This window comes from Gobius niger (genome assembly GCF_951799975.1).
Source record: "Gobius niger genome assembly, chromosome: 8".
Taxonomy (NCBI): domain Eukaryota; kingdom Metazoa; phylum Chordata; class Actinopteri; order Gobiiformes; family Gobiidae; genus Gobius; species Gobius niger.
Window position 1 is genome coordinate 14,020,111 of NC_136859.1, and position 12,137 is coordinate 14,032,247.

The window sequence follows — 12,137 nt, forward strand, 5'->3', positions numbered from 1 at the left end:
TAAAATATAAATACTGCTTAATAAAGCCAAAACATATTTTATTATGAATTATAAAATTAATATTGAATAAATAATATACAGAAAAGTACTTGGACCGGAAGCGTTCCGTTGGATCCCGGAAGTACACAGTTCTCTGTGGACAGTGGAAAACGATGGCGGGGGAGACTACTGTGGAGCTTTTATTTCTTGATACATTTAAGCATCAGAATGCTGAGGTAAACTGTTATATACCGCTTGACTTGAGAGCAATTATGAGCTAAAGGAATGTCCAGTTACATTAACGCATTTGCATGTTTGTTGATTACGATGCTACATTTGCTAACGGTTGCTAGCGGAATTGTTTTTCCTAGCCTGTCGTATATGTTTTTCAAATAACGTTACTACGCAAACTTTATAATGCAAAGTCTGTCGCTACAATCTTTCCAAAACAAACGTCTTCTTTTTCTTTATCATGTAGCATTAACTGTGTTGTGGTAGCAGCTCTGTTTTGAGAATAACGAATATTCACAATATTTTCCTATTTATTCCTTATTGAAGTTACAAGTATTAAGTAATACATTCTCACGTCTATCTTTTTCTGCTTATTTAATACACAGCTAAACATCATGTTATATAAACAACATCCAAACAAAATGATACGTTTCTAACCGTTAACATCAAAGAACAATCAACACTAAACAAGAATAGTTGATGAACTTGAAAAAAGTACTATTGACAGTATTTATGTAACAATGATGAGTTCAATCATTTTACCCCGTTTCCATAGTTTATTATCTCTATATTTATCAAGCATATTGACGGTGTGTAGCAATATCTGCAGTAGCTGCGTTTGTTTATTGCTCAAACGTTAGTTGTTTTTTTTTCTGTGTTGTAGATTACCAACGTTGATGTGGTGCGGTTTCCATGCGGAGTCCTAATAACAGAGGTGCGAGTCATTCCCCCAGGGTTAAAAGCTCACAGCAGTTTACCGGACAGCAGGGCATTTGGGTAAGATCCCTACAGTTTTTTTTTTAATGTTGCCACATTCAGAGAGTTGCATAAGTACATATTTGGAAACATTGGTCTGTGCATTTAGCATATTGCAGAGTAAACACATTTGTATAATTGAAGCTAATGAAGATAATAGTATTTAAAGCTGTGCTATTCTGGGTATTTCCGGACAATTGGATGCATGCATTATAAGTCTCATTGCATTCTTTACATTGCTTTCATTTGCAAGTGCAATACCAAATTTAAATGTATTATGCATTAACGAAACTTACACCTGTCATTCCAGGGAGACTTCTCCTCATGCTTTTCAGCTGGAGATATTCTTCAATAATGTCACCAAGCCCAACAACTCCGCCTTTCACAGACTGGGCAGGTCAGGATTTTCTCCTGTGCACTAATCCTCAGACATTATTAAGCTTTTGTTGTCAGATCTCAAAACTTAGAAGTTACGTATGTCAGTCTCATATGAAGAACCGGTTAGGGCAGAAGTTGAGCGCTTTTGTCAGGGGCTACAACCTGTGTTTTGTGTGTTGGCAACAACCTATTTTCAGGTTCTTTGTTCTTCACCTAGCCAACAGGTCTCTCCAGAAACACAACTCCACCCACAGTAGCTGAAAGTGAAACATAGGAATGAAATAGAGGAGTTGTCAATGTGTCGTTGTGATTAAAATAAGAGGCGTGTATTATCACACCGGAACATAAACTTTACACATTCTATACTTAGGGGGGGGGAGAAACATGTTATATAATTGAACACACCCTTTTTCAATATATTTTGGAATTTATCAAGCACACATCTTGTGTTCAGTTGGAAAACCTGCCATTTTTGTGGGATGCAGTTCTAAGATTTAAACCCCAATATTGTATTTTTTGAAACAGGCTGTTTGTTTTCTCTCCATAGTCTTGAATATGATGAGAACAAGTCTATTGTTTTCCGACCAAGTGGAAAGGCAAGTAAAGTGATTATCAGCAAGACTTCAGTTCAGTTTTAGTGATTGTCTACATAACTTCCGATTGAATGTACAGGTGAACACTGATGGTCTGGTTCTGCGGGGCTGGTACACCAGTCTGACTGTTGCGGTTTATGGAACAGCAGAGCGCTCTCATGGGCATGACCAGGGCTCTCCCCCTCCACCACCTCCGCCTCCTCCTCAACAGCCGAGTGGGCTCAAGAGGGTCAAACAAGGTGTGCATCGTCCCAGTTAAACCCCCACACCCAATATATGAAGCTGGCACATGTACCTCGTCATCTCATTTTCCCTTATTTCAATGTGTATTATTTTAAGAATGGGAAAAAGATGACCATTACAACGGCAGTCCCCCAAGACAAGGTCCCAGGGGGCCACGCACACCGCCTGGCCCTCCACCACCAGATGATGATGATGAGGAGCAAGTTCAAATGACAAGTGAGAAGATAAAATGTATCATGGTCAGATCTTTATTGATATTATTATGAACACAATGGTTTTATCTTTGAAATGCAGTGGGCATTGTGAAAGAGGAACCAGGTGAGGGTCGTGATGACTACCTGGAGGCTGTCTCGCCTGAGAGGTCTCTGCCGGCAGATGAACCGTACTCTGACGCTGAGCCAGATGATGAAGGAGAAGAAGAGGAGGAGGAGGACGAGGCTCGCAGCGAAGGCAGCGCTCTGGAAGATGAGGAGGAGGATGAGGGTGAGGACCTGGAGTTAGAGGAAGGTATGGGAGGTTTGGTAGAAACAGGAAATGGGGACATCTTTCCAAATGGATTCCTATGAAAATCCAAGAGGCTGCAATGTGGGCTGTGCAGGAATGATTGTTCTTGGAAACCACTGGAAAGGATCCATTTGGCATAAAAACATGCTTTGGCATGTTCATCCTGTGTTGCTTGGGTGGTTAGTCAGTCAGACAGACTGATTGTCCTTTTAACATCCTGATTCCCGACAGCATGACTTACACACTAGGGTTTTATCCTGCATGCTAAGCTGATCTTGCATGTCTTGCGTGTGCTGTTCCTTGAGGTTTTGGAATTTAATTAGTGTTCTAATTTTTTTGGGGGACGGGGATTTTCATCCTATGTTTTTAAACTTGCTTTCTTTCTGTCCTAGATAATGATGGTTATGAGCAGATTTCCAGTGATGAGGACGACCTTGATAATGGCAGTTTTAAATTGCCAACATTTGACATGGACTACACTGCTGAGGACCTGGCTTCAGTCCCACCTGTTCAGTATGATCCGTATGAGCGAGAACTCAGGCCAATGCAATACTTCAGTCCTCCATATAAAACTCGGTTTGAAATGCAAATGGAAAAGGCCAGTGTTGAGGAGCCTGTGGATCCTGGAGGCACAGAGGACTCTGTTGTAGGAGAGGAGGCTGAGGCTGTAGCTCAGTTGAAAGAGCTGTGTGACAGCATCAGGGAGGACAGAGATGCCCGTTGGGTAACTGCACTTGAAGAGGCTCCTGCACTGCTTTCCAAAGGATTAGCTAGTTTAATTAAACAGTGCGAGGGGGAGGATAAGGTGGAAAACCAGATTGCTCCATTTATCGAATGGACTTTTCAGGCATTGAATATGGAGATTGCTCTGACACAGCCTATAGCTCTGAACCTACGTCAGCTAAAAGCAGGTGCCAAGCTGGCATCAAACCTGGCAGAATGTCCACAAGGCCTGTCTAGACTGCTCCGTGACGGCGCCTTAAATGTGCTGTTGCAGCTGCTTCGTACAGACCACATCTCTTCAACTCTAAAGCTGAATCTGTTGAAGGCGCTGGATGCTCTGATCAGTGCCCCTGCGGGCGTGGAAGCCTTCCTCCTCTCAGAAAACCAAGAGATGAGTGGCTATCAGGTAAGAAGCAACACTAAGGAGTTAACACTTAAATTGCGGTCAAAAGCTCATATTATTATGTATTTCTTAAATGTTTTATCTTGCACTTGTGTCGACAGCGCTTAGTTCATCTATTCCTTCGTGAGGAAACTGTTAGGGTTATAACAGCTGGAAACGCCATCCTTCAGAAAAGTCATGTCTATGAGGTGCTCACTGATTTACAGCGAGCTGCAGATTCCCTCAGTGAGCGCGAGCCTACACAGGTATGAACTACTGTTGCATAGCTGAGAATTTTATTTTAAACTAATACCTCTTGGTCTCATGCAGGAAGATATTGAGGGAGTAGAGAGTCCTATGGAGGAGGATCTGCCGCTCAGCTGTGCTGCCGTGAGTGAGATGGAGCTGGACAGACTCGCTGGTCTTTTAGAGGAGTTGCACCACTTGTTGGAAACTGCTGCTCACTGCATGGTCCAACCCCCCGGAAAAGCATTCCCTACAACAGCCAGAATAACAGGACCTCAGGAACGAGATGACCCATACCCAGCATTGTACAGGTATGAAGATAACATTGGAAGTTCATATTGAGGGCATGGGTAATTTTCATTATTTTAAATGTGTCTAGTCTAGTGCTTAAGGCTGCTGCACATACACATACGTACAGTTATACTTCTCTGCCACTAGCGTGAATGGTTTGAGTCAATTTGCTGAATATCTCTCACCACTCTTCACCTCCTTTCACCCTGTGTTGTCCTAGCAAATATGACCTTAAAAAATGATCAATCCAACCAAGTCAAAGATTTGTTGTTATGTTGATAATTAAAAGCCAATTCGAAAGCTGTCCTCCCTCAACATTAAACTATCGGCTCAGTAGAATGTTTGTGTTGTTGCGTGAGCATGACCTGTGTCCTTGATGAATGGGCTTTTAATATAGATTTCTTTGCTTCTCTCTTAGGTACATGCACGCCTGCCACTTCCTGGAAAGTGTCACAGTGGTGCTATCGGCCGCGGGGACAGCCGGACACTTGGGCATCATTCAAGGCGTCAAGGAGCTCCTGCGATTCCTGTCTCTAACACAATCCGGTCTGTTGTTTCTCTTGGCGCAGCCCACACCATCAAACCTCCTGCTGCGACTTCTAGCCTCCGTAACAGAGGCGGAGAATGAGGAGACGATGCTCACTGGGGGAGAGGGGGCGCTGAATGGTCCGGGCTTTGGTGAAGAGGGCTTTGGAGTGTGGTTGATGCAGGCGCTACATGCTCTGCAGAGTGTTTCAGAGCTTATGAACCACGTGACAGTGGGGGGAGAGGGAGGAGTGGGGCTGGAGGAAGGGGACAACGCAGAGATACTTGGTCTGCTCAATGGGCTCTATGTGATGACGTTCACTCAGACTGGCCGCAGTGCAGTTGCTCACGTTTTCAGTTTGGACAGCAACATTTCCTGTCTGGTCACTCTGCTCCAGCACTACAGTAAAGAAGGCCAAGGGTAAGCCCGGCTTTGCCCTTGTGTGCAGCACACCGCCTTTCATTAACAGATGTATTTGATTTTATGTTTTGTTTCAATGCAGAGACACCAAAACTCGCAAAGCAGTCACCTATAACTATGCCTGTATGCTAGTGTTACTCGTGGTGCAGAACTCGAACGACCTCAGGACGATGGAGCTTTTTGGTGCACCATTGTTGTCAATAGCAAAGGCTGATGAGACAAATGCTAAGTTACAGGGTGAGTTAGCTCAGATTTATTCATTGGCTTGAATTGTGTAATGTAAACGCTTAATTTTTATCGTTTGCTGATGTAGAACTTAGTAAATGGTTGGAGCCTTTAGACAAGCTTCGCTTTGAGATGGCCAGCATACCCACACTCATAGAGTACATTAAACAGGTAACGTTTGGCTGTTATTTCATTCTATAGTCTTATATTTTGTACTAATGCACAGAATGAGTATCTTATGAGTATTGTTTCAATCCAAGAATGTGGAAAATGTGTTAACGGCTGATGGGACAGGACTCGTCACTGCTCTAAGGATCCTCGGTCACCTCGCCTGCCCCTCACCTTCCTCTGATGGTAATTATATGCGTTTTTCTGTTATACACTTAATTGCAAAACCGATGCTGTAATGTAAAATTGCCTTCTGCACCGTGCAGGTCAACAGAAGGATCTTAAATGGAGCTTGTCTGTTGTGCAGCTGTTTTCTGGGGAGGGTCTGGATACTTGTGTCCGTGTGCTGCAGAAGCTGTGCAGTGTGCTGCTGCAGCCTTGGCGTTTGCACGGACACATGGGCCCCACTCCTCAGCGCTGTATGATCATAAGCATCTGCATCTGTACGCTGCGTCTGCTGCGCACCATGTTGACTGAGCTGCTGCGCGGAGGAGCATTCCAGTTCAGAGACTCTAGAGTTGCCAGTGTTTTGGTCACTCTCCACATGATTGTTTGCTCCATTCCTGCCACGGGCCGTCTAGATGGGGAGGAGATGAGAGTCCAGGCACTTATTGTCGATATACTGCTCACTTTCACACAAGGAGTTAATGAAGAGGTGTGTTTATGAACTAAAAGTATATACTTTTGCAGTGCGAGAAGTAGTCATGCCAATGTTTTATTTCGCTGTAGGTGACTCACACTGAAGAAACATTGGCAAGTAACACATGGTCACTGATGCTGAAAGAGGTCATTGTTTCACTCCTAAAAGCACCTGAAGGCCTTTTCTCTGGCCTCACACTGCTGTCTGAGCTGCTTCCTCTACCACTGCCAATGCAGAGCACGCAGGTATCTTACATTTCTTCATCCATAAATCTGCTCCAAAGGTTGTTTTTGTGTCATATTCGAGCTTTTGTGACTTTCAGGGCATTTCCGTCCAAGATGTGGCTGTAGCTCTAAACACCAGAAAGCTGTGGAGCATGCACCTGCGAGCGAAGTGGAAGGAGTTTTCAGAGGTGTTCGCGTGTGTCAGTCCCACCACGTGCCCTCCGCTGCTCGCCATGCTGAGGCGAGTGTGCGTGCAGATGGCAGACCTCTCATCAACCACAGCCACTCTCATCATGAAAACTGTGCAGGAGCAGCTTCTGGGGGAACTGCAGCCGTGAGTGCAATCCAGTTTTTCTTCTAATCGTGGTTTTTGGATTAATATTTTTTTATGATTTGTCCAGATTTAGTTCATGAAATGTCATGCGAATTTAGTTGAATACATCTATAATATATTACTCTGACAAAAACTGATAAAATATTTTAGTCTACTCTACAAATTAAGATTACAGTCCACACGATGGATTTTTCTCTCAGTGGTGCTTTCGTATTTTAGGACTGAACAGTGTGGTCTGTTTTCTGCAGTGCCGAAGGAAAAGGTGTGTGCTGGGGTCAGGTCGTGCGCCTGCTTTCTCTGATGGATGCCTTGGTGTCACAGCGAGCGTGCAAAAGTGCAGTGTTACATCTGCTGTCTGGATCTGTGTCCGGAGAGGAACAACAGGCAGATCTGTTTCCTCTGCTGCTGTCGCTGCTGGCTCCTCCTTCAGACCACGCCTTACAGCAACAGTGCAGTGAACTCGTGGGCACGGTCTTACAGTCCCTCTGTGACCAGGTAAACCCCGAAAGCCATAGACATAAACAGTTTCAGCAGCATCCCTCAAACAGTGTCATGTTGCTTCTGCATTGGAAATGAGATAGAGAGATAAACATGCCACTGTAACCGTGCAACCATACTGTAGATAAGTGCGATGAGCAAGTGTTTCCTTTTTTTTCCCCCCTTTTCAATAGTATATTAAAAAAAAATTCAAACAAATGCACTGCGACTAGAATCTACATTAGCCACCAGTGCAATGCAATCCAAATTAAGCATTTGAGAAGGAAAGATTTTGTTTTATCTCCCGAACACCCTCCCCTGCTGCCAGTCGTAGTAAAATGTCGGGGCATATTCATCTACAGGTGAAACTCAGAAAATTAGTTTGTAAATCGTTCAAAAGTTCCTTTATTTACTTAAAGTGTGAAACTAATATATGATATAGACTCATTACTTGCAAAGTGACACATTATTTAATTTGGTGTTTTTTACAAGCTGAGCCATAATAATCAAAATTATAACAAATAATGGCTATACATCTCACTTTGCATGTAATGAGTCTGTAATATATTAGTTTCACAGTTTAAGTTGAATAACAGAAATGAATGCACTTTTTAATGATATTATAATTTTCCGAGTTTCACCGTCAACTTAAAGTCTGTCTGATTGGAGTTCAAAAATGTTCCATTGTCCATTTATTTATTTTATGTATCAATCATTCATATGAGGCAGGACAAGGCAGGAGATCAGTCTGAAAAAGTCAGTCATTCTGTCCTTTCCTGTGTCTTAATAAGTATTGTTCTTTTGGCTGTGGTCAGGGCAGCCTTTTGTCCCTTTCGCCATGTATATGTGTTCTTTCAGTTTTCTGTTGATGCTTACTGCTTGATGGATTGACTGATTATGCCTCTCGATTAGGATATTTCCCTCGTGGTTACACCTGGCGAAAGCTGTGTGTCCGAGGCTGAGCTGTTGGCCAATTCACTCCCGGGGCGTGAGATGATTTCCTCGGTGTGCAACGCCTTGTTAGAGGTTTTAGGAAACTCTGAAAGCACAGTTTCCCTCCTCCTCACCTGCCTCCGGACTCTGATATTCCTCACAGAACACGAGTATGGCCTATACCACCTGAAAATGTAAGTCAGAGATTTTGTTTTAGTCATTTCTCAATTTTTTAATGCTGTTTTTTTTACTCCTGTTTTTATTTCAGTTCTCTAAAGAAACACAGCACAAACCTATACTCAATGTTAAAGAGGCTGGCGTTTCCCTTTAACAAAGACTCTACAGATCTGCTTTCTACTTTGCTGGACTTCCTCAGACAGATCCTCAGCACCGAACCCATGGTGCGCAGTCGCCCTTTTGTAGTTCTCGAGCGGTGTGAGATCTCTCGGACCTAAATATATAAACGTTTCTCATATGCAGTGTGTTGAGGAGGGCCAGTCCCGCGGTGAGGAGCCAGGTTTTGTTCCTCCGCGGTTGCTCACGGGGTCGGAAATGAAAGCCCTGCTGCAGTGGGAGGACTCTGAATCACATCCGCTGTCCACTTTGGAGAAGCAAATCACGGTACACAAATGCACTCGGGCGCATATAGTTTTATGCAAACCGCTGCATCACTAACTTTTGTTTGTCGACAGAAATTATGCAAAGAGGATGAGTCGCTGGAAACGATGTTGGAAAGCGTAATCGTTTTGAGGCAGACGCTTGAAACGACCTCAGACGCCCCCTCAACTTTGGACACGGAGCCCAGTTTACCCCCGCCCGAGCCCCTCACTGCCCAGTTCAATCACAGGTACCGTATGTTTGAGTCAAACCCGCTTTACTTTCGCTCAACATTGTTTAGTTTTCATTAACAAACCCGATAAAGAAGGTACAATTATTGATTAACCTCGTAACCCCCACATTTTCTCAAGTTCAGCTTTACCCAAATCTAAAAGTTTCTTGACTGGAGCTTGCGTTTACATTCTGTAGGCCAGTGTAACGTCTCATTTGAATCTACAAAACGGATCTCATTATCATAACCCTCATCACATTTTGGCACTTTTTCGTTACATTTCTTATCACTTTTTTGTAATTTTTTAATCAATTTTTTGTCAATTTTTCATCACTTTTTTTTTTACTTTTTTGGTACATTGCTGTCGCTTTTAAAAAAAAAATCGCTTTATCACGTTTTTGTCAATTTTTCATCACTTGTTCATCACTTTTTTGTCTTTTTTGTCAATTTTTTTATCACATTTTCATTACTTTTTCATCACTCTTTTGTTGCGTTTTTGTCATTTTTTTATCACATTTCTGTCACTTTTTTTTATCACTTTTTTGTCTTTTTTTGATTGATCACATCTTTGTAAATTTTTCGTTACATTTTTTTCACTGTTTCATCACTTGATTGTCACTGTTTTATTGCTCTTTTGTCACTTTGTCAACACTCGTTTAAGCCGGGTGTTAAGAGGTTAAATACTTCTTAGGGATGTCGAGTTTTTATTTTACATGACATTTCGGATTTACTTTTCTTCTTACAGGACTGTGTACATACTCTCTGAAGCCCTGGATGAACAGCTAAAGGCGCTCTGGTTTTCTCCGTTCCAAAACGAGGATATTGAGCCTGATCTTGATATGGTACGCTTTTCATTTCATTACGTATAGATCATATCTGTGCTTTTCTTCCATTGTTAAGTTCAGATACATGTTGGAGAAAAGATGCCGTAATAAATCACACCCTGATAGAAAATAATGTGCTACTAATGTCTGCGACTAAATGTCTTTGTTTCTTTATCTGGTCTTGACGTTTGCTCAAAGCACAGCACTATAATAAATGTTTTTTTGGGCACACTGGTTGTAAAATAAGGTTTTGTTTATGATATTCCAGGTGAAGGTGGATCTAATGGGTCTGGCTCAGGAGTGTTGTCCCGAGCTCGATCTGAAAGCAGAACTTGAGCGCTCCTTTTTGTCTGAACCCTCTTCTCCTGGACACGCTAAACCCTCCAAAGGCTTCAGACTGGGCAAACACAAGCACGAGACTTTCATTACATCAAGGTATAAAACATTTTCCATAGGGATGTTTCGTATACACACTTTTTGTTTGACTGAATACACCTCCTTTGACAGTGGGAAGCTGGACTACACCGAGCCCGCCAAAAGAGCACACATCATGGCAGCGCCGCGGGGCAGAGGAGGCCGCGGAGGGTTCGGTCAAAACCTCTCCCGTCCACATGACATCTTCCGCCAGCGCAAACAGAACACGTCCCGCCCTCCCAGCATGCACGTGGATGACTTTGTGGCCGCGGAGTTTAAAGACATTACTCCTGTCGGGCTTCTGCCTCCGAAACGGCCACCAAAGAGCATCCCCAAGCCGCCCACCAGAGGACTGTTCACAGGAAACAGGGGCAGGGCAACTTTCAACAGCCAGACTCGATTCTTCACACCTCCCCAGCCCAAAGGAGTGCTGATGTCCAGTACGTACAAGATCAATACTTGCAAACTATCGATCCTTTTTGATCACAGGGGTCTCCTCTGAACTCGTTAAATCCTACATCAAGATTTGAACACACAGTATATGATCTTCTACCAGGAACTCACTGCCCACTATGTAATCTTTAGAAAATATGATTATTATTCCAGGGAAAGATTACAGACAGGAAGTACTGGCACTCACAACTTCAGGTCAGAGGAACTAGCATAGCCATACCGTGCAAACAAGCCAATTGTGACAAAGTGGCTCTGGAATCCATGATGTGAAATGTGTATACAATTATGTCTCATGTTTCTTTAACTACTCTTGAGCCATTTGAACAGGCATTATCTTCTTAGTATTGATGGAAGGACCTGGTCAGTCAGTATAATATATTGCTTACAAAGTGCGTATTTAATTACAAGCGTTGTCTTGTAGCTGGGCAGTGCATTTAGAAAGATAGAGCTGCAGATGACCAGGAGATGGGATTGACGTTGCTCTTTTCGGGTTGTTTCAGGTAACTACACTCGCAGAGACGGGGGGCGCGGCTCCTCGTGGAGTGCCCAGGTCCCCGCAGTCACTCACAGAGGAACCTACAGCGAGCCCAGGGGCGGACAGAGCAACTTCACACGAGGCCCACTACCGTCACGACAACCACCTGCAAGTGAGTGTGTCTAGAAAACGTGTTTTTAGCGTCAATTTGAAATGTTAATACATATCGCAGGGGCTTACAACGCGTCTCTAAAAGCCTTATTTTACAGACGGGGATGGCAAAATACGACACCTGTTAGCAAATTTGTGGCGTTTTGATATTAATTAAGTTTCTCTAACATCATGAGCTGAATTCTAAAACTGTTTTGAAATGTCACTTGGCTTTTTTGATGCACAACTTGTCCAAATATTTCACATTTTTACTGTTTTGCCATTCATTTTTGGGTATGACATTAACTCATCTCTTTGCTCTTTATGCCGTGTTCTTCTAGGTGCATATCGTCTTGCTCCCCGGGACAGAGCGCCGCGGGGAAGGGGGGGCGCCGGACTGTCGTGGCTCAGCGGTGGAGGGGGGAGCGCCGGGGGAGGGGGCGGAGGAAGAGGGTCCCAAGGGAGCAAGTTCAGCGGAGGTGGGAGCGGAGGAGGGAGGGGCAGACACGTGCGCTCCTTCACCAGGTAAACGCACCCGGACGTGGACTTCAAAATAAAGACTATTTGCTTTATGTTTTGTCGAAAATGTGGACATTAGTGTCTGTACCTGTTGTAAAGATGTGACATTTTTTTAATAAAAAAAAAGAAATAATAGGAATCGTTTATTGAAAATATTAGCAAATTTTAATTGGTATTCAAAATGAGAAACACATTATTGC

At 43.3% G+C, this 12,137-nt stretch overlaps 1 protein-coding gene across 1 annotated transcript; it reads left to right on the forward strand.

Moving 5' to 3' along the window:
- The first annotated feature begins 116 nt into the window (after positions 1-116).
- On the forward strand, positions 117-12,054 carry virma (vir like m6A methyltransferase associated). The gene is given in 28 exon segments (XM_079560967.1): positions 117-215; positions 875-987; positions 1,277-1,363; positions 1,892-1,940; positions 2,017-2,176; positions 2,277-2,396; positions 2,475-2,687; positions 3,077-3,813; positions 3,912-4,055; positions 4,120-4,346; positions 4,745-5,272; positions 5,355-5,509; positions 5,586-5,668; positions 5,758-5,851; positions 5,932-6,320; positions 6,395-6,550; positions 6,628-6,863; positions 7,112-7,358; positions 8,253-8,467; positions 8,542-8,674; positions 8,754-8,894; positions 8,966-9,120; positions 9,848-9,944; positions 10,195-10,361; positions 10,434-10,780; positions 11,294-11,440; positions 11,760-11,865; positions 11,867-12,054. Coding segments are annotated over 28 exon segments (5,418 nt in total). The 5' UTR covers positions 117-152; the 3' UTR covers positions 11,976-12,054.
- The last annotated feature ends 83 nt before the right edge of the window (positions 12,055-12,137 follow it).